This window comes from Phyllostomus hastatus, unplaced genomic scaffold (assembly GCF_019186645.2).
Source record: "Phyllostomus hastatus isolate PE091 unplaced genomic scaffold, TTU_PhHast_1.1 phas_contig_37, whole genome shotgun sequence".
Taxonomy (NCBI): domain Eukaryota; kingdom Metazoa; phylum Chordata; class Mammalia; order Chiroptera; family Phyllostomidae; genus Phyllostomus; species Phyllostomus hastatus.
In genome coordinates, this window is record NW_025333867.1 from 3588944 (window position 1) to 3615850 (window position 26907).

Below are 26907 nucleotides of genomic sequence, written 5' to 3' on the forward strand. Positions count from 1 at the left end.
ACGTCCCAGGCAGACAGCAGGATGGCGTGAGATTTCATCGCACTACACAGAATAGCATGCAATTTAAAATGTATGAATCACTTATTTCTCTGGAATTTTCCATTTAATGTTTTTGGATCGGGATTGACCATGAGTAGCTGAAACTATGAAAAGCGAAGGGGTCACTACTAAAATGCTTAAAATGAGGCTTGCTAGTCTTTGAAGCATGAGAGGGAACCACAAAAGCAGCTAGCTATGTACTAGACATCATCATGCATTCACTCCACCCATCTGGTTTATGGTGCCATTTGTTTTTATAGTCTTCAGGGTGACTTTTGTGTTCATCATCTCTCATAGCCAACCACCTGGGTGTTTCTGTGCCTTGGGGTTCATCTTTTTGTCAGATTTATATAGCACAGTGGTTAGCATGGCCTGTTGAGAAGCTGGCCTGGGTTTTAATCCTGAGTCTCTGTAACAGTTCTCTGATTTGGAGCAGGTTACTTGCCTCTCTGTACCCCAGTTTCCTCATCCAGAAAATGGGACCCATAATAGTGGCTGTGTCTTAGTAGTTTTGAAAAAACTGACATTTTTATATGTACAGAGTTTAGCACATCATAAGTGTTCAATAATTGATACTATTTTCAAGGAACAGAAATCCATTCAGATGAGCACAAGGAAAAAGAAGGCTGTTGGAAGATGCCGACCAGGCCAGCCCTCCCTCTGTCTGGGCCTGCCTCATCTCCCACTTCCATTAGCACAGATGGCTTCCCCGGCTGTGTGTGTGGCTTGGGCTCACCATGCCTCTGGGTCTGGCCCCAACCCTGTGTGAACTTTCAATTCAAGTGCTGGTGATCACCTAACTTAGTTTCTTAGTCATCCCCAAACCTGGGCACATACCAGGGTCTTCTGGGAGCTTGTGAAACACTGCAGGGAGTCAGCTGCCTGTACCCAGTGATTCTAATTCAGCCTGTTGTGTGTCTGATCTAGAACTCTGTAGTGCAAAAAGCTCCCCAGGTGATTCTACTGGTCTTTGGAAACCCACGGATCTTAGTCTCTGGCATCTCAGTTCTACATTCCTGGGGAGAGGTGCCCAGGCCTTGATCCTGCTAGTTTTGGGGATGAGTACAGAGACCTGTGGTGCCTTGGGGTTAAGTGTGTGAAATGGCTATGATAGGCACACCCATAACAACTCTCTATGAAGGATTTGAAAGAAAAGTTGTATTGGTAGAGAAGGAGCCTGTCCTTTTCCTTAAAAAGGTAAAACATATTGCTTGACAGAAGCCTGTTTTGAGGGAACATAAAATGAGCCCCCTTTTCAAGTAGTGAGCTGGTTCTTTTGTCACCTCTGTGAAAGTCTTCAGTTTGCATTGTCACTCTTTATCATCACAGTTTCCACAGGCCAGCATTCTGATTCTTATTTACTGTTTGTGAGCAGTGTTAAGCTGGTGCCAACAGGGAGTGAAAGGGGTCGTGTTGATGCCTGTTGGGCACACAGCTGGGCCCAGAGGCCCCCCACTATTGGGAGGGTGGGTTTTTATGTGAGAACTTCATCACATCTCATGTGTGGAAAAGAGTGGCTGGAGCCTGGTTAGATTGGGAAGAGATTCCTTTTCTAGCTCTGCCATGACTTGATGCTTTGTTTTCCGCCATCACTGATGATTCATTAAATGGTATCTGTCTAATAAGAGCACTAATATTTATTGAGCACTTAACCTGTGCCAGGCACTGTTCCTGTGCTTTACGTGTGTTGACTGAGTTAATCTGCATCACAGGGTGATGTGATAGAAGCTATTATTCTTACCATTTTACATGAGGAAACTGAGGACCAGCAGGATGGTGACTTGCCCAGGCTCAGAACACCAGGCAGGCTCCAGAGCCCATCCTCTCGGCTGTTTCGTTGCTGCAGCTTGAGACACAGGTGCTCATAACAGAAACAAGGAGGCACTAGTGCACTGAGGTGAAATTGATTCTCCCTTTTATTATATCTTTTCAGGAAACGAAAGAGGAGAAGTCTTCCTATAACTGTCCCCTGTGTGAAAAGATTTGCACTACACAGCATCAGTTAACTATGCACATTCGTCAGGTTTGCACTACTTTTATGTTTTTGTTGTAATCATTTATTAAGAGAGCAAGATGATTTGATCTCAGTGTATGAATTGTGGCTGTGTTTAATTTAGATTTAATATTTTAATTATTTTGAGAGGTGGTTATGAAATAATTTTTGTGGCCTTGTAATAGAGACAAAGTCCCAGATCAATACAGAATACCTTTTCAGAATTTAGCAAATATCACATTAACTGACCACATATAACAGAAGACTTTGCATCATACATGACTTGTCAGTATGAACCAAGTCCCCTTACAGTACAGTGAGACTGTAGGCGTCGACCCCTACTCTTTATAGTGTTACAGCCTTATGTCATGCAGTAAGGAATTGACTTGATTTGAGAATCTCTTGGCTTTTCTCCTTTATAATGAGATTTTTTTCCTTCTCCTTCACCTGCTATGACTGATTCATGATGAATTGTTGATAGATCTGGAACAGTGAAAGAGTGACATTGTTAAAATTATAACATGGTACTGAATAATAACATTAATAACTGGGTTTGGATAAAAAGATTCCTTCTTAACATGTTTCAGCTGTTAGGCCTCTCTGAACTGCAGATTTCTGTTCTCTTCCCCTCATAGCAAGCCTGGGGAATGGATACTGACTTAACATGAAGACCATATTTTGCATGCTTGCTTCATAGTTGACAGTCTTCCTGTTCATGTGATATATGTGGTCAGTTAACTTGTATGTGTCTCCAAGAAAGACCTTCAAAGATTCTAGCTCTCTGAGCCTTGCAGAAGTACATTTCAAAACAAACATGGGGATAGAAGAAAATTGTACAGAATACATATTTGCCTGTGCTCCTGATAAATTTTGACATTTGGGAAGATATTTAAAAGGAAACAGAAAAAAAACAGCTGAGAACTTTTACTGGTTTTATTATATCTAAATTTGCGTTTTCAAGTTTTGACCCACCTGAAGTGACCACTGTGGTGATTGCTTTCTGCAGCACAACACGGACACTGGAGGGGCAGACCATTCATGCAGCATCTGCGGGAAGTCACTGAGCTCAGCCAGCTCCCTGGATCGCCACATGCTGGTGCACTCTGGCGAGAGGCCTTATAAGTGCACTGTGTGTGGCCAGTCTTTTACCACCAATGGGAACATGCACAGGTGGGTGAGGGCCACCTTGGCCTGGTGACTGGCATCTGGAGGTTGACAAAAAGTAAAGCAGACTCTGAGCCATCATCAGAAAGAGGACTTGCCTAAAAACATTAAGAGTTCTGAACCTTTTCACTGTATGGAAAAGCCAGAGATGGTTTTGTTTGCCTGTGATACTATCTCCAAAGTATTAGAGGTGTCTCTTCATGGGAAACTGAAGTACCTGGGCTAGGTCTTTGGCCCTTTGGGGACTAGGATGAAACAGAGTCCTCCCCTTTTGCCAATTGCAGTTTCTTTATTTGGGTGCCAGAGGTAGGCAGCTTATCAGATACAGAGGAGCCCTAAAGGAATAGCACAGTAACCCTTGCCTTTTAAAAACTAGTTGCATATGCCTGTTAGGTTCCCTGCAAGTCTTTCTCTTAAGAAAAATTCCTAGGACCTTCGAATAAATAGTTAAGTTGTATGGTCCTGGAGCTTCAGGGTAAGTTGGTATAGAATGAAAAAATAAGAAATCTGATAAATATCAGGAATTTTTACTTTCTTGAGGGAGAAAGAGGCTCACTCAGAAGTGGGAGGGAGCTCAGTGGTAGGCATATTAAAATTTTGTGGGATGAACCAATGGAAAATATACTTCATAGGATGGTTATATATGTTTTGAGGGGTTAAAACAGACTTTTTAAATGCTTTTTTTTAAAAAAAACATGAACATTTTAAGAATATTAGAACTCGGGGAAGATTTTTTAAAGGTACTCAGAATTTCAGCTTCTCAGAAAATCAGGCGATTTTTTTCCATATTCCCTTTTAGGCATTATGCTGTTTTCTTTTTAAAACTTGACTAACATCTTTTTTTTACATATTTGTTTGAAAAGAAAGCTTTATATAAGTATTGTGAAATTGATGTTTCATTATAGATAAATACTAATATCAGATGGTCCAGTCTGTTCCACCTAAATTGTTTCATGAACCACTGATGTTGTACTTGGGACATATGAGTGTGCATGATAGTAAATTTCTGGACTTTGAAATTGGGCACCTGATTTCAAATTTCAACTCTGCCACTTGTAGATTTTCTATCCTTGAGCAACTTACTTAACCTTTGTACCTCAGTTACCTCTTCTTTAACATGAGATTATTAATACTGAACACCAGGATGAAGATTAGAAAATAAATTCAGCACACCATCCCAGCACATGGTAAGCACTTGGTAAATGCTATTACTCGTGTTTCTAAGTAATGCTGCAAAAATTTAAAGCCTATGAATTTCACAGTCGGAACTCCTATAAGTTAACATATAATGACTTTCTGAAAGTAAAAATATTTTAAAGAATTTTTTACAATGTGTTTTACTTTTCTTTCCATTTAAAAATTTCACATCTCTCTATTTGCTCCTCATTTTCTCCTACAAGTATTTTTGGGTACAAAGAGGGAAGTGAATACTGTTGCCATTTTTTAGTATATTTTACATTTTTAGATTTTTGCTTTTTTACCACCATAGCAGCCCATTAGTATCATCTTGCCTTCTCTTTGCCATTTTGTTTTGTTTTTCCTGCCATCCTACCTCCCTCTTCCTCCCACCAAAAGTCCTCCCTTACTTATTCACCCTCCTAAAATCTGGTCCTAAAGGCATTGTTATCTGTGCCTTCTGGGGCAGTTCCCCTGCTTTCTCCTACTGAACTTGCTCAGTGGATACCCCAGGGGCCACCTGCAAATTGGCAGAAGACAATGGGGCGCATTAGTGAGAAGTACCCTCCTCTTGGCTGCTTTAGCCCTAATCACGTACTGCATGTGATCCTGCACAAGCCATCTCTGGCGTTGGGCCCAGTCACTTCTGATTTGCAAATTTCCATTTTGAGACAATATCTGTTTTTTAATATGACACCTGTTAAATATACCTATAAAAGGCATAGTTACTGCCTTCGATAGTGGTGTCTCTGACAATGCATTTTACAAATAATTGTCACTAAAGCTATGGTGCACTCTGCGTCTGGCACTAGACCGAGCAATTTCTATTTTATTTGTTTACATCTTTATGAGATACAGTTTATATACCATACATTACATTTAACCCATTTAAAGTATGCAATTCATTGTGTTTAGTATATTCACGGAATTGTGCAACCATCACTATAATCAATTTTATGATATTTTCATCATCCCCAAAAGAAACCCATACCCATAAGTAGTCACTTCCCCTTACTTCCCACCCTCCAGCCCTAGTAAAACACTAATCTACTTTCTGTCTCTGGATTTTCATGCTTTGGACATTTCATACAAATGGAATTATATGTGGTCTTTTGTGACTGGTTTCTTTTACTTGGCATAATGTTTTCAAGATTCATCTATGTTGTACCATATGTTAGTACTTCATTCTTTTTTATTGGCAAATAATGGCCCATTATCTGATGATACATTTTACTTGTCTTTTCAATTCATGAGCATTTGAGTCATTGCCACTTTTTTGGCTATTATGAATAATGCTGCCGTGAACTTGATTGAACAGATTCTTTTTGTGGATGCCTGTGTTTATTTCTCCTGCATAGATGCTTAGAAGTAGAATTACTGAATCACGTGGTAACTCTGTGTGTAACATTTTGAGGGACTGTCCCACTGTTTTCCAAAGCAGCTGAGCCATCATTTTATATTCCCACCAGCAGTGTATGAAGGTTCCATTTTTTCCACATCTCTATTAACACTTGTTACTGTTTCTCTGTCATTTTCGTTACAGCCGTCTTAATAGATATGAAGTGAAATCTCATGAGTTTCGTAATTTTAATTTTTACATTTAAGTCTATGATCTATTTTGGGTTAATATTTGCATATAGTATACGGAAGGGGTCTGAGTTCAGTCTTTTGCACTGTTTATTGAAAAGACTTTTCTTTCCCCATTGAATTGTCTTGCCACTCTTGTCAAATGACCTTAAACGTAAGGATTTATATTTGTACTCTGAGTTCTGCTCCATTGGTCTACATGTCTTTTCTTGAGGCTGACATATTGAGTACTGTAGCTTTTTGGTAAGTTTTAAAATCAGGAGGTATGGGTCTCTAACTTAGAACTTTTTCAGGATTGTTTTGGCTATTCTGTGTTGCTTCCATTTCCATATGAATTTTAGGATTAGCTTGTAAGTTTTTTCAAAAAAGGCAGTTGGAATAATTATAGGGATTGCAAAACATATAGATCTATTTGGGGGCATTGCCATCATAATACTAAATTTTTGATTGTAGGGTATTTTCCATTTATGTAGATCTTATGGATTTCTTTCAACAACGTTTTATAATTTTTTCAGAGTGCAGGTTTTATATTTTGTTGAATTTATTCCTAAGTGTTTTATTCTTTTTCATGGTATTCTAAGTGGAATTGTTTTCTAATTTTATTTTTTGATTCTGTGTAAACAATAATCATTGCTAGTGTATAAAAATACAATTCAAGCCCTGGCTGGCATAGCTCAGTGGATTGAGCGTGGGCTGCGAACCAGGCATCGCAGGTTCGATTCCCAGTCAGGGTATGTGCCTAGGTTGCAGGCCATGGCCCCCAGCAACTGCACACTGATGTTTCTCTCTCTCTCGCTCTCTCTCTCTTCCCTCTCAAAAAATAAATAAATAAAATACAATTCAAACTTTGTATTGATCTCACTTCCTGCAACTTTGCTGGCCTTGTTTACTCATTCGGATTGTTACTTAGTGAATTTCTTAGGCTTTTCTGTATACAAGATCATGTCATCTGCAAGTGGAGATAGGTTTATTTCTTTCTTTGAAATTAATCTTGTGCCTTTTATTTATTTTTCTTGCCTGCTAGCCCTCACTAGATCCTCCACTACAGTGTTAACCCAGAAGTGAAGAGAATGGACATCTTTGTCTTGTTTCTGATCTTAGGGAGAAAGCATTCTGCCTTTTCCCATTAAATATGGTGGTAGTTGTGGGTTTTTCATAAATGCCCTTTATCGGTTTTGAGGTTCCTTTCTACCCCTGGTCGGCTGAGGTTTTTTTTTAATCATGAAAGGGTGTTGGATTTTGTCAAATACTTTTTCTGTATCTACTGAGATGGTCAAGTTGAGTTTGTCCTTTAAAGGTTCTATTCTGTTTTGGGTCTTAAACTAACTTTATTCCTGGGATAAAAGCCCATTTGGTCACAAACTGTAATCATTTTCATGTATTGATAGATTTGATTTGCTAGTATTTTGTTAAATATTTTTTATTTGTATTCATGAGAGACACTGGTCTGTAGTATTCTTTTCTTAGGATGTCCTTAACTGGCTTTTGTATCAGAATAATACAAGCCTCATAAAGTATTCCCTATACCTCTGTTTTTTGAAAGACTTTGTGAAGAGTTGTTGTTAATTCTTCTTTAAATATTTGGTAGAATTCACTGATGGAGCCATGTGGGCTTTTCTTTCTGAGAAGTTTTTAAATTAGTAATTTATTCTTTTTACTTGTGATAGGTGTGTTCACATTTTTTATTTCTTCTTGAGTCAGTGTCAGTAGTTTATGTCTTTTCTGGGAATTTGGCCATTAATGTTATCTAATTGGTTGGCTTACAGTTGTTCTTAGTATTCCGCCCCCCACCCCCATAATCTGTTTTTATTCTGTAAAGTCAGTGGAGTTGCACATTTTTTAATTAAGATCCATTTCTCACTCATGAACAGTGTATACTGGAGTTGTGGGTATATTACTGCTTATAAATATATTTTTTAAAGCAGGCCTTGGTGGTATTTGTATAATTTTGGGTTTTGTTCTAACTTTATTTATTATGAGTCACCCTGATTTAGAGGAGAGGACTAATTATTGGGGACCAGGTGCTAGTTCTAATTCTGCAGAACTGTGAAGAAATCTCTTAATATGTCTGTACTTTAACAAAGTGGTAAGATGAAGTAGAATCTCATTTAGAACTTGTGCTCAAGAATGCAGTGTTTATGAAAACTTTCTGAAGGCTTATGCTGTGCTATGGAAATGTCTGTGGTAGAGGGCGCTTCTGAGTTTGTGTTGTCAGAGCTGAAGGCACCCTGCGATCATCTGTAAGAGGTGCGCCGCTCTTAGCTTTGTGACCCTGGACAGGTCATTTGTCTCTCCGTGCCTCAGTCGCCTCTACAAAGGAGGCGCCTCTCCTTTGTAGAGGCGACTGAGGCACGGTACCTGTACTAAGGTACCTGGCAGTGATACCTGTACTAACATGGGAGCATTGTGGTGACTCAGAACCAGTAGATGCAGAGCATTTAGGGTGATGTTTGTTAAGTAGTGCTTATAAATTAATGGTCGCTAATACTATTATTATGTGCCACGGAGGGAAATACCAAGTAAGCATTCATAGAATCCAGAGAATAAATTAAGAGGTTGTTTTTGTTTTGCTTTTTGCTACTTGAAATATATAACTTAAATAACAAAAAAAAACTTACTTAGAATATTTGAGTTTATCACACTGCATTTATTTTATGTTCTCTGCAGAAGATTGCAAATAATGGGTTAAAAGAATATTTGGGTTTTGGTAATCGATCACAATGATTAACATCTTTATTTGTTGGTGAAACTGTACTTTTGAAAAAAATTATGAAAATGTGAAAACAGTTACAAAAATCTGCCAGAGAGAGTAAAGTTAGATTTATTTCTCCCATTGGATCCGTGCTAGAATCTGAAACTCAAATGGTGAGCAGATACCTGTGTAACATTAATCAGGGGCCAGAGCTGCCCTGGGACGTGTGTGTGCAGGAATGAAACAAAATCGAATCGCGAAAACCCAAACTGATTAGCTGCATCCTCCTCACTTGATTTTGAAAGCATGAAGGAAGCCAGTCGAATGTGAGTTTTGTGCTGAAGACCAGAGTTGTTCTTCTCATTTTCCTTTTGTTGTTTCTGCTGCCTGAGGTCTGTGGATCAGCTAGGATTGAGGAGAGCCAGAGCTGGCTGGGGCCTGGAGCCCCTGCTGAGCTGCGTGGTTAGAGACCCTGCAGCCTGCGCTTCCCTGAGAGCCCTAAGCACGCTGCCCTGCCTGCCAGTGTCTGTATGTATCTTGTTAATAACCTGCTTACTCTAGACCCTACTTTTCTGTCAGCTTCCTGCGCTGATTCTCAGTCTCTCCTCTGAGCACCACAGATTGAGTAGGGCCCCTGCTGTGACAGGGCTCCTGTTGTGTGGATTTCAAGATGCATTTCTCCAAGACTGAATTCCACAAGGTTGCTCTGGAGCACAGTGCATTTTGAAGCACATAGTGCACCTGCCCCGGCCTCCTGTTCAACCCCCTCCCCCAACCCTGTCTGAAGGTCACCTGCACATGCACATGTGACACATATCTCTGCGTGTGCACATTCCTCCAGGGGAGCCTTGCCTGCCAGTGTTTACTGTGAGCGGCTGCTGTGGGAGACACGTCTGGGCTCCACCCCAGATCTGTGTTGCTGCAGCTCGCAGAGGGCTCATTACACATCCCACAGCACTTATAATGAGGACCCCAGGAATGCCATCCTTTTCAGTTTCAGGTTATTCTTAACTGATATTGAGGTACTCTCTGTAGTCACCCACTTCATAGAACAACTCACTTTATTTCCTTTGACCACTAGTCATTTTTTGTTAGTTATCTTTGTTTATAAGGTGAGTCCATCTTTTTATTAAGTTTCCTTTATCTTAGTTTGATGACAAGACTGTTAGCACCTACCTCAGCTGAACTGTTAGTAAAGAAAATAAACTTCACAGAATCGGTAGCTTATTATGTTAGGGGTGTGCTCGTGTTGACAGTTGCACTGTAGTTCCGATCAAGTCCGTGACTTCTTACAATTTAATTCTAGTCAATAAATTTAAATTATATTTGCAAAGTAATCCTATGTTTGGTAACTAGGGAGACAAGGGTGATGCAAATTCCAGCTCATTCTGAAAAAGGATGGGGAAGAGACCATCTCAGCTTATTACTGTATCTGGAATAGTATTTCAAGCTGCCACTTCCCTGTCTGCGGATTTTTGTGTTTTTGAGGTTTGAAAATCCTTTATCCCAAACCTTTCTAACCACAGCCTAGTTCCTGAGCAGAGTAACAGGTTGCCATCAAGTACAAAATATGTATCATGGAAACATCACTGTGGCTCCAGCTTTTAACTTCCCAGAACTCTTTATCAGTTGCTCCCACGTTGAAAATTTGGATTGAGCGGTGCTTGTCTTCCAAAACAAACTTGGGAAACTGAGCCAGAGCCCGCCCTCGGGAGAGCTGGATGTAGGAAAAAGGGCACTGAGCTTGGCGATTTGCAAAACTTTCCAGAAAGTGCTGGGCTGCAGAGCTGTGAAGAAGTGATGATACTTGACAGACAGGATTGAAACAGACCTCATTTGGAAGAAATCCTGTCTCTGAAATGGGTGTCCTTTTGTTTATTTGTATTTGTTTGTTGTAAACTGTAACTGCCTTGGGAAAATAGAAAATTAACTCTCACTTTGCTCCTCATTTTACAAACTATAGGCTTTTAAGCTGTAAAGACAGTTGTGGAATGGGTGTTGCAGTGAGAACACTCTGAAGACTCTGGCAGGAGCAAACTTTCCTGACTGACTTCCCCAGTTGTTCTCCAGAGAGCAGGGATGTGTGCTCATTTCTCCTGTGGCATCAGAAGGGTGAAGAGGAGGGAGGGAACCCCCTGGAACACCCTCTAGTTGTTTGCCGTGGACTTCTTTTGTCACGCAGTGAGCGTGACTTTTTCTGTTGCTGAGTAAGGAACATAAACCCTGAGGATGCTGTTGGGTCATGGGCAGTCTTCAGAAACAGAGGTTTGTGTGTTCCTGTTATGCTGGAAGAAAACATCCGCTGCATAGCAGTGTGACCCACTCCATGACAAATGAGGCTATGACGTCTCTGAGTTGAGTGCACTGCTCTCTGACGCTTAGGCGGAGCCAGCCCCTGGCATGCGCAACTGAACTTGGGTATTTGAACAGGTGGCCAGCATTAAAGGACAGAAGGAGCAGAGGTAGGACAGTGGCTCGGAAGGGGATAGTCACTGCTTTAGCCTCAGAGCCTAACAAGAAGAAGGGCTCCGTGAACCTCTGTCGTGGGAATATCAAGTTTAAACACACACTGTACCTATCACTGGTACTTGTTACTTTTCAGGAGTGGAGCTGACCACTCAAAGGCTCAGCTAGTTCCACCTTGAAATGAGTCTTATCACCAGATGCTGGCTCTCCTGACCAAAGGAATCCATTGTGCTAGTCCATATGAGTGTACACAACAGGGTAACCATGTGAACCGGCCTGGACATGCGATCCTTGCATGTGGTGGGTGTTCAGTGAATGTTTGATGGTTTCCTGGGTATCCAGGCAGTTTCTCTACATTTAGTACTCTGTGTACTGAAATAGACATACTTCAGGTACAGTTTAAAAAACATTTCTTTAACAAGCGTTGAAACTTTTCTCTTTTTAACCAGAAAAAAATTCTGTGCTGCTCTTTGATAATTAAATGTTTTTAACCTTTCTTAACATCTCATTCACTGGAATTGAAACCTGTTTGCTTTTATTCTAACTTCAGTAGTGGTTTATATAAAGGCAGCCTGTGTGTGTCCTCTCTGGTAGGGCCAATAAAGATGCTCCATGAATGGCGAAGGGAGCCTTCTTTTCTTCATCTTTAACAGGGCGACATTTTGCTCACAGGTTGTGTTATTGTCAGAATTAAATACTATAATATATATCCAAGCCTCTAAGATTTTCAATTGCAGTTCCCTTCCCTTCTCGTCTCCCTTAGGAAAACTCACGGTAATGCATCAGTCCCTCTGCATGCTGGTAAACAAGTGTGTTTTCAAGGCCAGGAAAATAGACTGTTCAACCTTGATGGTACCAAACAGGCTGAGAACAGCGTATCACAGCTCAGGGCCTTATGCCTAAATTTTCTTTATCAAACTGTGCAGATCTTTATTATTTGAACACCTTTTTGGGGATTTCTTGTTTTGTGGTGTTCTTACATTTTTCACATGGATTAGCACTTATACTACTGGATGAGCATCCATGGTCCCTTTCAGAATTCTTTACGTTTTAGAAATCTGCACAAAGTAGGAAGCTGCCACTGTTCCCTGAGAAAAAGGACAGGTCAGTGGAAATAATGAATCATGACATCGTATACCTGGGACTAATATAATGCTGTGTCAGTTGTACCTAAGTTTAAAAATAAGAACAGGTCAGAGTGACTTGCCACAGGATTTTATTATTCAGATAAGATAAAAAACGTAAGGAAATCACAAAACTGAAAGTTGACCCATTTCAATTGATAGTCTCTCGTGCTGCCTCTTTTGTGTTCACTGACACTCTCAAACATTTTCCCTTCCACTGTTTTTTTTTCTTTTCCAGTATCCATTAACAATGAAACAGTTTATTTTTCTTTGAAAGGATATTTTGAAAAATGTGCTCACTTTTGAGTCTGCATTTTCTCTGAAGGACAGGCCAAAGAGCTCACTCATAAGACTACCCAAGCTTAGCACACCAGGGAAGCCTTTTTCATCCTCGAAATGATTCTCGAATTTATAACCTTCTTCATAATTAAATAGTTTATTATCATTTGGCTGACTGGATACTGATGTTTATAAGTCAGGTCCTCTTCTGTTTTGGCAGAGGTGGTGTTTGTGTATTTGTTTTTTGGAGATTAAGCTGATGCAAAAAAAAAAAAAGTTCTTGCATCTAGGCAGTATGGTCGTTTTGTTGAAATATCTTGTTGAAATATTTCAAAAGCTCAGTTGCACCAGGGAAGACTGATGAATGGCATCACAGTCTGGAGCACCTCAGCTTGCCCGCACTTGAACAGCCTGGCATTTGTGAGAGCTAGAAATTAGGTCACAGAAAGGAAGGTATGTGTCTGCTGGGGGTAGGGGGAGGAGTGGAGAGCTGGCCGCTGCTCCAGAGTGCCCATACGCCTCTCCCACCGTGCTGCTCTCTGCTGTCCTAAGCACTTGGAATAGATCCTGAGTGTGGGTCCAGTTTAGTGTTAAAATACAAAAGTATTGAAGTAAAGAGGATAACGAGCCTGGTCACCAGCGTCAGATCACAGACATAAACCTGCAGGTGCTGGCCACAGTCCCACCTCAGCATGTCCTGGTTTATGCCTTGCATTTTTCCTCCTTTGTTTAAATATTCAACCTGTCCAACCTGTTTGGGCTGAACAAGCTGGTGCTAGCAAGCATCTAAACATGCCCACTCACTGTCAATGTTTTTCTGATTTGTTAAGGAAGGTGATTAGCAACAAAATCTGCGCCCCGACACACACTAAAAATTGAACAAGCTGCGCAGAAATCTCAGTATACATATGCAGCACACTGGGTTCCCCTCAACACCTCTTGGGCGTGTGTGTTGTGCCCATGGGCCTTTCTCCTCTGTGTCCTTCTAGATGCTGAGTTGGAGAGCTTGTTGGCCTTCAGTGGGGAGAGGTTTTGTATTTCCTTAAACCAGAGATTCAGTTGTATAATGGGTTCCTTGGTATATGGTGTTAACACTTAATTCTTCATGCATATATAGCCCAGCTCACCTGGAAGGGTTGTTCTAGTTCTACAGGTGGGAGAACTGAGGTCTGCAATCTTACAGGGTTCAGCTGAGATCAGAAGTAACCTTGGCCCCTCTCCCTGGAGCACATCACTTGGTGACGTGTTGCCTGTGGCGAGCAGAGGTCAGTGTGTACCACCATAATCCCAGGTTTAAAAAACGGTGACTGCACCGCTGCAGTCAAGCAGGGGCATTGGTTTTCACAGGTGACATTTCTCTTTGGACTCGTTTTCTTCATTTCTCTCTCAGAGTTGTACTGATTTGGGTACCCCGTTCCTCCTTAGCTCTTTCTTGTGGCCCCTAAATAATGTGATATGTGTCCCCAGTGTGGTGTTGTCTTTCCTTTTCTCCGCACTCCTTCCCTGCTCCCACTGCCCAGCATCCCAGGTGTCTCTGTGGCAGCAGGACCTCTTGAAGGACCCCCGCCTAACTAAGCATTACTTGTTCCTCTTTTGGAAGCAGCTGAGGAGCAGCAAATAGTGACTTGGCACCACCTTATTATGGTGATAATCATCTCTTCCTCTTCTGTAAGAAGAAAGAGGATGTGAATGACTAGCTTCTGCCATCTTAAGAACGCTAAAGCCTAATTCCCTCAGGGCTGAAGGGAGAAGAGGTCTCAGTGACGAGTGACTTGAGTATTTCCATTCTACCCTTAATCTAAGTCTTGGGGGTTGGCTTAACTATAGTTTTTTAGCTGTTTGCCACAGAAGGGCCTTCTCCAGTGGTGGAGATAGGATTGCTTCCCTCAGGGGTAATGGCTCTGAGAATGTCAACCTCAGATGGGCTTCATCATGTGGTAAGGGAGCCGTGCCACAGGGCCAGCTCTGGGTATGGGGCTGGGACCCCAGGCTGTATGAGAAGATTGAATAAATGGAGGGAGTGTAGCCTGGGGAAGGAGAGCCCATTCCAATATAATACCTGCCAAGAAATATCTAAGGAAAGGTGGTAACTTTCTACTTGCTTCTCTGGATTAACACAGGGAAGGTCCAGGCAGGCCAGTTTCAGCTCTGCACGAATGAGGGGGTTCTCTTTGGGTGAGATAGAGATCAACTCATTCTACCTCTGAGGTCTTTTGTTTGTTTTTTAAGAATTTGTGATTTTTCCTTGGGTATACAGATGATGCATTTTTGTGGGTATTGTAAACAGGTATCCAGGGAGCCAAATAAGTTATGAAGCATGTTGTAACAAATGAAAATTTGTTTTAGCAAAACAAGGGAAGGCAAAGAAAAAATAGTTCAGGGTGTACTGATTCAAAGGCATGGTAGTTAGGAACAGGGTCTAGAATCAAGATTTTTTAAAGGTTGATACTTATTGACATGGGCCACCTGCCAGGCTCTTCTACGCTGCATCTGAGAGTCAGGAAAGGAGGAAGGCGCTTCAGGATGAGCAGTGAAGGGCCCTCTGTTTTCCAAGTAGACAGTCAATAACTGGAAAATGCACCTTGATTCTGTTCTGAGGTCAGCGGCTTCCAGTATCAGCAAAGAAGTGGGGGAAAAGAATGCAATAGCCAAAACGTTACTCTTCTCCTACCTGAAGGATGGCTGAGAGATTGGGACATTGAGGGGAAAACATTCTTCAGGTATCATCCTCCCAGCTCTATCCATCAACAAGTGTTTCCACCCAAGGTCTTACATGAGACCAAGATGAGGAAGGAATTGCCTTCCCCGTCATGCATGACCAAGGAGACAGGTGTTGATAGAGCAGGAGAGAGCAGGATGGAGTGGGGGATCTGGCTGAAACTGCACCCTGGCGTTGGGGTTGGTGAACAGCTCGGGTCTGAGGAGCAGTAGAGAAAAAGTGTAAACACATTTGTGAAACTGAACCCCTGGCACATCCCTACTTTGAATTAAGACTCCTTAACTTTTTATGCAGTTTCCACTGATGGTACCACCAGAGTCAGGCTGCATTCAACAAGGCAACATGTGGGACATGGCCTTTTAGACACTTCCCTCATCGTCTGCCTGAGTGTAGGCAAAGGCAACAGGAATACACTTGAATATCAAGACCAAGGTGCAAACCTCCCCTTCATCCTGGCCTGTGCTAGTCACACTGCCTGTGTCAGAGGACATGGGCTCTCACTGGCTTGTGTTGAGGTGGGCACAGCATCTCCGGAGCCTTGGGAACAGCCTGGTGGAGGCATCCCCATAGCTGACCTGCAGACAGCAGGAACGCCTCCCTGAGGTAGGCACTTCACACTAAGCTGACTTCAAGATCTTTCTGAGCATGCTCTCTCCTCAGTCAGCAAGGCTGCTTACACCGTTGTCCAGCCTTCCTCCTCACCCAGGCGGAGCTGGTGTGACCTGCCTTCTGGATAAGCATGACTGAACCTAAACAACACCTGAATTACTAGACAGTGCCTTTGAGCTCACAGGTGGGGCCACACTGGAAAGGCTGGGTTGATGCTTTGCCATCCTGTCCTTGGCCCCATGTATACCTCCGTCTTCCCTACCCAGCCCCTCATTTGGTGCACAGGACTCCAATGACTTTATAAGTATCACAGCTCCCTTCCTCTCCCCTCCCCTCCCCCTTCCTGCACATCTATTACAGAAACATACACAAACCTTTCTGGGGGCTTTCTTTTCTTTGGTTCAAAACATAGGTTGCAGAGCTGTGATGCTTTCAAATCTCATTCATTCTCTCTTTGGTTGTCACGTGGTTTTCTTTGTTGGGAAAGCAAAGGTAGTACAGGGTACAGGTAGGAGTGGGGATATGCCCATAACCAAGCGGTGAAAACCTGTTTGGAACCTGTTGACCTCACTCAGCCTGTGGGCCCTGAACAGTGCTGACTACTATTTGTGTACAGTTTGTGTCACGCGTCCTGAAAGAGTGACCTTTTTTTTGTAATGCCATTCACTCAGATGATCAAATAATTCAGCTCCTAGGTAAATAAAATCCATGAGGAAATTAAGACTGAAAAGTTGGTAAATGCTGGAAATATGTAAATCTCTCCTGAGGTTTGACCTTCTTCACATGTAAGTTAGATACAGGAACACTTGAAGAATGTTTGAGACTTGCCTTGAAGATACCTTCTATTAGTTGAGAGTTTTCTAAAGGATTTTACCGTGAAAATAACTTTATGAATGTTAAACTTTACAACTTTTTTTGTTACGTATTTGTACTTGGTAAACATGTGCAGGGACTACTGGTGACCCTGGGAGAAGCTTAATGCTTATGTCCAAAAAATGTCAGCATCTTAGTCAGAAAGTTAACCAGATCCGTGAACAGTGTGAAGGGTTAGAATTTCCCTGTCATCCATTGGCCTTCACACTTGAGTATCACCTGGCGGGCTTGTGGAAACCCAGGACACTGGGGTCAGGCCTGAGAACTTGCCTTTGTAACAGGCTCGGGGGGATGCTGATGCTGCTGGTCAGAGAACCATAGTTTGAAACCCAGTGCTTTGGGACAGGGGTCCCCAACCTCCAGGCCATCGGCTGGTACTGGTCTGGGCCTGTTAGGAACTGGGTCTTGCAGCAGGAAGTGAGCGTGAACGTAATGCCCTTGAATCACCCCGAAACCATCCCCTCGACCCCGGTCCATGGAAAAACTGTCTTCCATGAAACCAGACCCTCGTGCCAAAAAGGTTGGGAACTGTTCCTCTAGGAGACAGGTTGTATTCTCCCGGGGCATTTTACAGATGTGGAAACTGAAGCTGAAGTCGCCGAAGTAACTTAGGCAGTTTACGTGGTTACTAGATGGTAGAACCAGAATATGGCATCTGCATGTCTCACACTCCGACTGCCCCAAGCCTTCATTGCCATCACGTGGTCTTTCTGTCTCCTTCCCGTCTTCCCACCCATATTTGCTTTTTTTCATATATCCCAAGTCCTGCTTGCTTCTCAGAGCAAGCCAGTGTTTGAAAGGTCACGAGTTTACTTCTATTCCCAGGTAGACAGATTTGCATACCTAAGAAAGGTCAGCAGAAAGTTACCGTTGTGGAGCTGGAAATCTGGAAGTTCAGGGAGGGAGAGAGGGATGTGGTTTAAAAATGGATCTGTGTCCTTTGAATTACTCTTGTACAAGGTGTATTTGGTTTAGCTCTGATACATTCCTTATTCTTACAGACAGCCTTGCCTAGCTACAACGGATCTTTTCACATTTTAGGAAATAAATGATTATATCCACAGGAGTAAAACTTTGCGTTGAAAATCAGCATCCATCCCAAAATTCAAAGTAGGCTCCTATCGGTGCTAGAAAGTACTCAGACTTTTTTCCTAGTTCAAGAAACATTTTCGGCATTAGGGTGATTGGTGACGTGGACTATGAAAGAATCCACAAAGAGAAGACAGTGTATGAAAACTTTATTCTGTGCACTTTCTTTTCTTTGTGAATTCTTTTACAGCCTGCATCACTGACCACCCTAACATGCAACATAAGTTTTGAGTCATTGCTGTGAAAGCTCCTCGGGGTGCTGTGAATGGGAGAAAGCTTCACTTGACTCCTGGAAGAGTTCTGATAAAATTCCTTCCTTAGACCACAGTGTGGCAGGATTGCTACTATTGAAGTGGCATGACTCTAAAAGAAAATGCTAGAATTTTATGCAAAAAGCAGATGCTTGCTTTGCATTTACAGTAATTCCTTTCTACAGTGAATGTAGATATAGCTTTGAATGTCTAAACACAGATTAACCCCAATAGAGAAAACATCAGCATGTGTCCTGAGTGCTCACAGTTGGGGTGTTTTTCATTAAAGTCTCTTCAGTACTGCACTGTTTGCAGTTTCATATCAGGTTTGCTCACAGTAAATCCTAGTAAAGCAAATTATTAGCTGTCTTAGAAACTGAGGACATATGTTATAGTGATACTGGAAGTGGAACAGATTTTCTGCATTTACTTCATCCTTCCTTCCATTCAGTGATTCAACACTTAATCATTAGTTTGTTTATCCATTCAGCCATTTTGGCAGGTATTTATTGACTACCTACTATGTGCCATCAAGGGGTTATTGCAGAGTGGTATACTTCGCCATGCCAACATTACATATTTCTCATTCTTGCCCATCTGGAAAGTGTGAAAAAATGGTAACTTCATGTGCAGAATGGAGGAGACATGGCTTGGTAGCAGTTTGAATGAAGAAATCATGGGGCTCTTATGAACTGAGGATGTAATGTTGCTGTGAAACACGCATAGGGAAACCCCAGCTCTGTTTACAGAGCAGCTGGAAGGTGGTCCTGGCCCTGTGGCTTTCACTGAGACCACATCCAAATTGCTCTTCACTTCTGATCCAACGTTTTGTGAAGGGCAGTCACCAGCTGGAGAGTACTCCAAGGTTAACAGTGATTGGTATAATTAACAGACTTGAGCTTGAGCTTGGGAGAGCTGGCTAATGGAGCTAGAGTTGTTCAATTTGGAGGACATTTTGGAGAAAGGCAGTTGTCATCCCGAACCATTGGAACAGCTGCTATGTATAAGAGAATGTAGACTGATTCCGTGTTGCCCCTGATGACAGATAGACATTTAAAGAAAAGATGTAATTTTTGACTCAAGGTTGGGAAGGTGACTTTAACAATGAGCAGTGCTGAAAATGGATAAGTCCTGGTGGCTGGAAGTATTCAGCCAGAACTAAATGTGTGTTTATACCCCCAAAAAAAAAATTGGGAGAGGACTTTCTGTGCTGAGTGGGAAGTTGGATATCATCCCACCTCCCTTCCAGTTCTGAGGTTCATTGTAATTTATTGATTCTTAGGGCACATTGAAATTAGATAAACTAACCCTTGAAATAAAACCTGAGAGAAAAATAGACAGACCCAAGCCTTCCACTCTGTTTCGGCCATGTTCTGTGGGAGAGAAGCCATGACTGGCTCATGGTGACTCACCCCACCTCCTGTGAGGGTATGGGAAGAAATGGACAGCTAGAGGCCAGGGAAGGAGAGTAGGGGTCAGGTGGGGAGCATTGTTGACCACAGAATACAGTCAACTCCAGAAATGGTTGGAGCTCCCAACCCTGGTAGCTCTACTGCTGCCTGAAGCCTGCAGCTGTTGGCCCCTGTGTAGCTGAAAGGACAGATTGGGAATGCCCAGTGTCTTAGCCAGCAACTGAAGACTTAACCCTAGAATGGATATTGCTGGAGCTTCGAACCTGGGGTTCCAACTGGTCTCAGTCCAAAAACAGAAGTGGGTGGATGTGTTTGGCAGCCTCATACTTGCCACCAACCCCTCAAGACTGCTCTAATCTGCTCTCTTCTCCCTGCCTTTGACAGCGATGCAATTCAAGGGAAGTCCCATTTTTTCGGGGAGGGTGTTTTTGGTGGGGGGGGCGGTGTTTTTTGTTGTTGTTTGGGGTTTTTTTTGTTTTGATTTTTTTGTTTGGTGTGTGTGTGTGTGTGTGTGTGTGTGTTTTCTTTCAGAATAAGACAGGCAGGATTGGAGGTGGGGAATGTTCTTGCCTGACCTTGGACCCTTCACTCCCAGTTGAAATTTTGTTAGTGTTTGTTATCAGCTGCTAGGCCTTGGGCCACAGTCGCTCAGAAAGGAAGTGTCCCAGCTCATATTGGAGCCCTAAGATTGTAGCTCATGATCCAGAACACAGATCCAGAGGCTTGGCCTTAGGAGGCAATCTGGAGGGAAGGCATGGACTCGAGTCGGCACACTGAGGTCCATCCCATCCCAGTCGTGAGGCCCTGGGTATGTCAGTCTCCCCACACCTCAACAGCCTCATCTGCAAAATGGAAATCATAATCTGTGTCAGTTTCCCACCTGATACTGAGCGCTAGCCCTAGTCTCTGTTTTTCCTCTCTCTGAAAACAACTTGTTGTAAATCCTAGTAACTAGATAATAAAATACCATTTTGCAAGTGGTAGTATCGTGATAAAAAAGGTGCAACTTGACATGAGCTAGTAAACAACTGACAACCTCTGGTTTGCAGTATTCTCACAGGTTGTTGTAGCCTCGTGTTCATCTGCACAAATAACCTACTGACTGTTGAAAAGGGTATTCGAGTTATTTACTGAAAGGGTAGGTTTCATATTAATTTGCATCCCTTAGTATTATCATACTTCCTCCATTCTTAGATGCTATGAACAAAATTGTTTACCTCTTTAAAGTTGGAATGTACGGTACATTCAATGTCAAAGAAACTTGCCAGCCTTTCTTTTTCCCCTCCAAACACTGATGATCTCCGTAAGTAACCTCAGAATGCAGCAGGGACTTAGAATAAGGCTATTGGTTTTCATTAACTTTCTCAAGGCTTTAGGTGACCTAGAGCTAATGATAAAGCATCCTTTCCTAATAATGTAAGCAAGAACTCTGTGGATGTGGGCATTACGGTTGAGATTCCTTTCCATTCTGTCCCACTGGATCTTTCTGCTCCCCCACACCAATTCCCCCTAGGAGGACAGAGATTTGACCTGAGCTGCCTTCTCTGAGGCCCATTTCCTCAAGGGTTAGGCCACATCTAACCTGCTGTGGAAGGTTGGGCTGGTGCTCTTTAGGCAGGGCCTAATCTTCTTGAGTGTGTGTGTAGAACCAGAACAGGGGAGGTCAGCAACTTAACCTCCACACGCTCAGCAACAAGGACTCACAGGTATCACAGGGCAAGGTTATGTGAGGGAAAGGCACCCTACCTTAGCTGTCATTGAGACGGTGGCCTGAGAGCCTGTATTGCTGCTGCGTCTGGTTCACCAGCTTCTTTGCCTTTTCATCTTCATCCTCCTCTGAAGATGGCCCAGCAGAAAATCAGCTGAACTACTTTTTTTTTTTTTTAAGGTTTTATTTATTTATTTATTTATTTTTAGAGGGGAAAGGAGGGAGAAAGAGAGGGAAAGAAACATCGATGTGTGGTTGCCTCTTGCATGCCCCCTACTGGGGACATGGCCTGCAACCCAGGCATGTGCCCTGACTGGGAATCGAACTGGCGACCCTTTGGTTCACAGGTCAGTAGTCAATCCACTGAGGCACACCAGCCAGGGCTGAGCTTCTTTTTACAAGTGTGACAGGATAGTTTATGAAAACTTGGTTATTCTTCCCATTCCTGAGAACTTATCCAGTATAAATAATCTTGTAAAAGTTATTTATAAAAAGCTGTGGCTACCTTCTGACATCTCACCATTTAACCCCAGTCAAAGATGATGATGATGCTGATGATTGTCATCAGGAAAACTAAACCTTTTATGTCACAAAGCAAGGAAATGGCTATCTTTGTAATGTTTTTCCTTTCCCTATATGTCTTGGGATCTTATTCTTAGGATGTTTGTTTAGAACTTGTCAAGCTAGGTCACTTTAAATCAAGTGTCCATAAAACCCTCTTTCTGGAACCCATAAAACTCTTCACTGTAATATGTACATTCCCCGTCTCACAGATGGCAAGGTTGCAGCATGTAACCTACTGACTTTATTGTCCCAACTCTTTCTGTGAGCTGTTAATCCATGTAATACTACATGGACAACATGGAAAGGCTTTGGGGTCTTAATAAGCAACCCAGATATTTTTTCAGTCAGCACTTCTCAAATTTGCCCCCCAAATTTTTTCAGAAGGCAGAAGAGAGAGAACACACAGTACTGGTAGAGGTAGGGTCGGTTATGGGGGCAAATACAGAGTGATTATTTATTTTATGAACTAGTGGTATTTGGGAATTCTTTATTCTATAGAATTATGTGTCCTAAAAATACAGGGTCTGGCAGAAGTAACTGCCTGCTTGAGTATGGTTGGTAGGGTAATAATATAGCTGTAATAACATAGTTTTAATCTGAATATTTCACCTAAAATGTCAGAAATGGCATTATTTGTGCCAGACCTTGTAGTATTGGGTTGGCCAAAAAGTCTGTATGATTTTTTTTCCATAAAGTGGAACACATTATTTATTTTCATCAGTAACTTAACTGATTTGGATATTTTGAGTATGTTTGCTCTTTCCTGCATGATATAATGTTGACTGTTCTCAGTTAATGTCTCAGTTTGATCGCTGTCAACTTCAACTGGTCTACCCAACCATGGAGCATTGTCCAGCGAGAAATCTTCAGCACAAAACTTCACAAATCACTTTTGACATGTTTGATTAGTCACAGCACCTTCTCCATCTGCTGCACAAAACTTTTTTTGTGTGTGTTTTTACCTTTCTTGAAATAATAAAGCATAATATGCTAAAATGTCACTTTTTTCTTCCATCTTTATATTGAAATAGCTACACAAAAAATTGCCAATTTTTATGTTTTCATTTTTTTTTATTATATTCTATTGATTATGCTATTACAGTTTTCCTGATTTTTTTCCCCTTTGCCCTCTTCCACCAATCACCACCCACTCTCTCTGGCAGTGCCCCCACCATTGTTCATGTCCATGGGTCATGAGTGTAAGTTCTTTGGCTGCTCCATTTCCTTTATTGTATTTTACATCCCCATGGCCATTCTGTAACTACCTATTTGTACTTCTTAATCCCCTCACCTCTTCACCCACTCCCTCTCAGCCCCTTCCTATCTGGCAACCATCAAAAAGCTCTCTGTATCCATGATTCTCTTGGTTCTGTTTCTGTTGTTGATCGCTTAGTTTGTTTTTTAGATTTAATTGTTGATACATACTTATTTTTGCCATTTTACTGATCATAATTTTGATCTTTTTCTTAAATAAGTCTCTTTAACATTTTTCTTGTCTGGTGAAAACTCCTTTAATTTTTTCTTGTCTGGGAAGTACTTTATCTGCCCTTTGATTCTAAATGATAGCTTTGCTAGTAGAGCAATCTTGGCTGTAGGTCTCCGTTGTTCATGACTTTAAGTATTTCTTGCCAGTCCCTTCTGGCCTGTGAAGTTACTTTTAAGAAATCAGCTGATAGTCTTATGGGAACTCCCCTGTAGGTAACTAACTTCCTTTCTCTCAAAATTTTTTTTTAGATTTTATTTATTTATCTTTGGACAGAGGGGAAGAGATAGAGAAGAGGGAGGCAGAGAAACACCAATGTGCAAACGAAACATCGATTGGTTGCCTCTTACATACCTCCAGCTGGGGACCTGGCCCACAACCTAGGAATGTGCTCTGACTGGGAACCAAACCAACCAGTGACCTTTCTGTTCACAGGCGAGCACTCAATCCACTGACCCACACCAGCCAAGGCTCTTGCTGCTTTTAAGATTCTCTCTTTATCTTTAACCTTTGACATTGTAAATTATGACATGTCTTAAGAGTGGGCCTCTTTGCATCCATCTTGTTTGGGACTCTCTGTGCTTCCTAGACTTGCAGACTTGCATGTCTGCTTCCTTCCCCAAACTAGGGAAGTTTCCTTTCACTGTTTTTTCAAGTAGAATTCAAAGTTTTCCCAGAAGCTGTTTATACTGTTCTCATTTTGGGGGATTCTTTTTTCTTCTTCTTGTTCTGATTGGTTGTTGTTTACTTCCTTATGTTCCAAATCATTGATTTGGCTCTCAGCTTTATTTACTCTTCTGTTGTTTCTCTGTAAATTGTTCTTTATTTCAATTAGTGTGTCCTTCGTTTCTGACTCAATTTTTTTTATGCTGTTGAGGCTGCTGCTAAGTTCCTTGAGCAATGTTTTATCCTTATAACCAGTGTTTTGAACTCTGCCTCTGATAGATTGCTTATCTCTACTTTGTTTAGATCTTTTTCTGCAGTTTTGATCTGTTCTTTCATTTGGGCCATGTTTCTTTGCCTTCTTGTTTTGGCAGCTTCCCTGTCTTTGTTTCTGTGTATTAGGTAGAGTTGCTTTGACTCTGTGTCTTGGTAGTGTGGCCTAATAAAGTAGATGTCCTATAAGGTCCATTGGTACAGCCTCCCCTATCACCCAAACTGGGTTTTCAAAGTGCGTCCTTTGTGTGGGCCGAGTTCATCCTCCTTGTAGTGGAGCCTTGATTGCTGTTGGCAGATCAATGCAAAGGATTTGCCCAGACCGATCAGCTGCATGGACTGGCTGTGACCACTGACCACCCACTCCCACCTTCTGTGGAGGATCAGCTGTGCAGCTGCAGGGTGGTGGTGCTTCAACATGGTCTGTAGCTGTCCACTTGGTGGACTAATCCTGAGATTTCCCGGGTGCTGCAGGCCAAGGTTAGTCACCACTTTTGCTTTGCCTGGGGCACCCTGCCTGAGCTATAAATCAATCTGAGATGGCTGCTACTTGTGCTGGGCTTGGAGATCCCACCCAAAGCCAAACTATGAATCTAGGCTGTCTGCTGCTAATGCCAGGCCTGGGGCTCACTGAAGACAGCTGTTGCTTGTTTGATAGGATTTAGGAAGCGTTTGAGCCAGGACCAACCATTCATATGGAAAAGCAGCTTGGGTGGGCCTGTAAATTGGATGGGAAATAGTCTCTGGGGATCTCCAAGTCAGGTCAAACAGTGTTAGCCAGGTTGATGGAATCTCAAATACAGGGAGAAGGGTTTAGAAAAGGGACAGTGGCCTCTGCTCCTCTTGATGCTAGACACTTCAGTTCCTCCCTGTGTACCACTGGTGCCTTTCAAGCCGCTACCCTTGTGTTAGAACTCAGAGGCAGTGAGTCTGAGTAGATGAGTTCATGTGTGGGCTCTTTAAGAAGAACTCCTTGGGGCTCCAGCAGTTTCTTCCACTGACTGAATTCCCACTGGTTTTTGCAGCCAGAAGTTTTGGGGACTTATTTTCCTGGCACTGGAACCCTGGCCTAGGGGTCCTGGTGTGGGACTGGGACTGTTCACTCCCAAGATACCCCTTCCAAATTTTTATCCACCACACCTGGTTGTGGGACCAATCTGCTCCACATCTGCACTCCTCCTACCAGTCTGGGTGGGTGTGCTTTCCTTAATTCCATAGTTGTAAGACTTCCATTCAACTCAATATCTGATGGTTCTGAGTGATGGTGGTCCCATATTTTAGTTGTAATTTTGATGTCGTTGTGCAAGGAGGTGAACCTTGTCTTCCTATGCTGCCATCTTGACCAGAAGTCCTAATAAGTTTTTTTTAATGCATGTTGATATGATAGCTGTTACCATACTATCTAACAAAATTGTTTTGAGTGACATTAAAGACAACTAAGCACTACTAGAACCATCTTATGGAAAAAAATTAATGAACTTTTTGGCCAACTGAATACATTTTGGCCAACTGATAAGAAGAACGGATCATCAGATAGTTTCTTTTCATCTCATTAGTGCCAGTGAAGTTCATGAATGTCTCCCAACAGACAACAAAGTATTAAGTGACATTTTTGAATAGCACTTGCAAGAGATTTAAGAGGGTTAAAGGAAGTTACAGGTGTTCAAAGGAGAGAAGTCATTGTATGAATTATACTTCATATCTCTCAAGAAAACTTATGAACACCTAAATATAAAATGTAAAAACTTAAAAGAAATAAACCAACTCAGTGTTTTGCTAAATCACATTGTATGTGTGTGTTTTCCAGACACATGAAGATTCATGAGAAGGACCCTAACAGTGCCGCAGCTGCCGCTCCTCCATCCCCGCTGAAGCGCAGGCGGCTGTCCTCCAAAAGGAAATTCAGTCACGATGCCGAGTCAGAGAAAGAAGACCCAGCGCCTGCTAAAAAGGTCCTCTGCTCCTAGCCTGGATATGCCCAACCACGGGACTCCTGGTCAAAATACCCCTAGTCTTTATTTTTGAAGTTTGGGGTCTTGGCAGCCATCTTCCCTAAACTTTTGGCCTGTTTCCCCACTGTTTTGTAAGGTGTCCACAGGGGAAATAAAGTGCCTGTGCGTTTCTCTGTGGAGCCCCCTGGCTGAGCCCACTGATGAAATGAAGAGCTCATTCCATTGCTCCTCTACTTCTCTTTTTTCCTAGCTGGAATGGGGGCTTCATATGTGTTAGGGACTCTTTTGTCCTCACTTTTTTATTCCCAGTGTCAATCAGATGCTGGGTGCTCTGTAAATATGTGTTGAATGGATGAGAGAGGGTGGGTTGGGTGGATGGGTGGTATTTTTAGTGAGTATTTATTGCATGAATGAAGGGCTGGTCATAGTATCCTAAATACCTAGTAGGTGGTACGCCATTCCTTTTAGATAGCCTCTGGATTGAGTAGGCTTCTTTCAGAAGCAAACCCATTTGGGAAGCCTCCTTCATGACTTCACTTTTTCCTTTTCCCTAAGATGGTAGAAGGTGGGCAGTCAGGTGACTTGAAGATGAAGGCTGATGAAGTGTTTCACTGCCCAGTATGTTTCAAGGAGTTTGCTTGCAAGTATGGACTGGAGACCCACATGGAGACCCACTCAGATAACCCACTAAGGTAGGAGAAAGGGTGGGATGTACCTGCACTCTGGAAAACTCTTTCCATTCTTGTATTTTCTAGCAGATGATATTTCCATTTTTGTCATTACTACATACT

At 42.2% G+C, this 26907-nt stretch overlaps 1 protein-coding gene across 6 annotated transcripts in view; it reads left to right on the forward strand.

Annotated features, from left to right (window-relative positions):
• Positions 1-26907, forward strand: part of RREB1 (ras responsive element binding protein 1) — a 174130-nt gene that overhangs the window by 110066 nt on the left and 37157 nt on the right. For all 6 annotated transcript variants that reach the window (XM_045841631.1, XM_045841630.1, XM_045841629.1 and 3 more), the window contains exons 5-8: positions 1973-2062; positions 3039-3202; positions 25972-26116; positions 26672-26808. In XM_045841631.1, coding sequence (XP_045697587.1) covers positions 1973-2062; positions 3039-3202; positions 25972-26116; positions 26672-26808 — 536 coding nt within the window. The remainder of the gene's footprint in view (positions 1-1972; positions 2063-3038; positions 3203-25971; positions 26117-26671; positions 26809-26907) is intronic.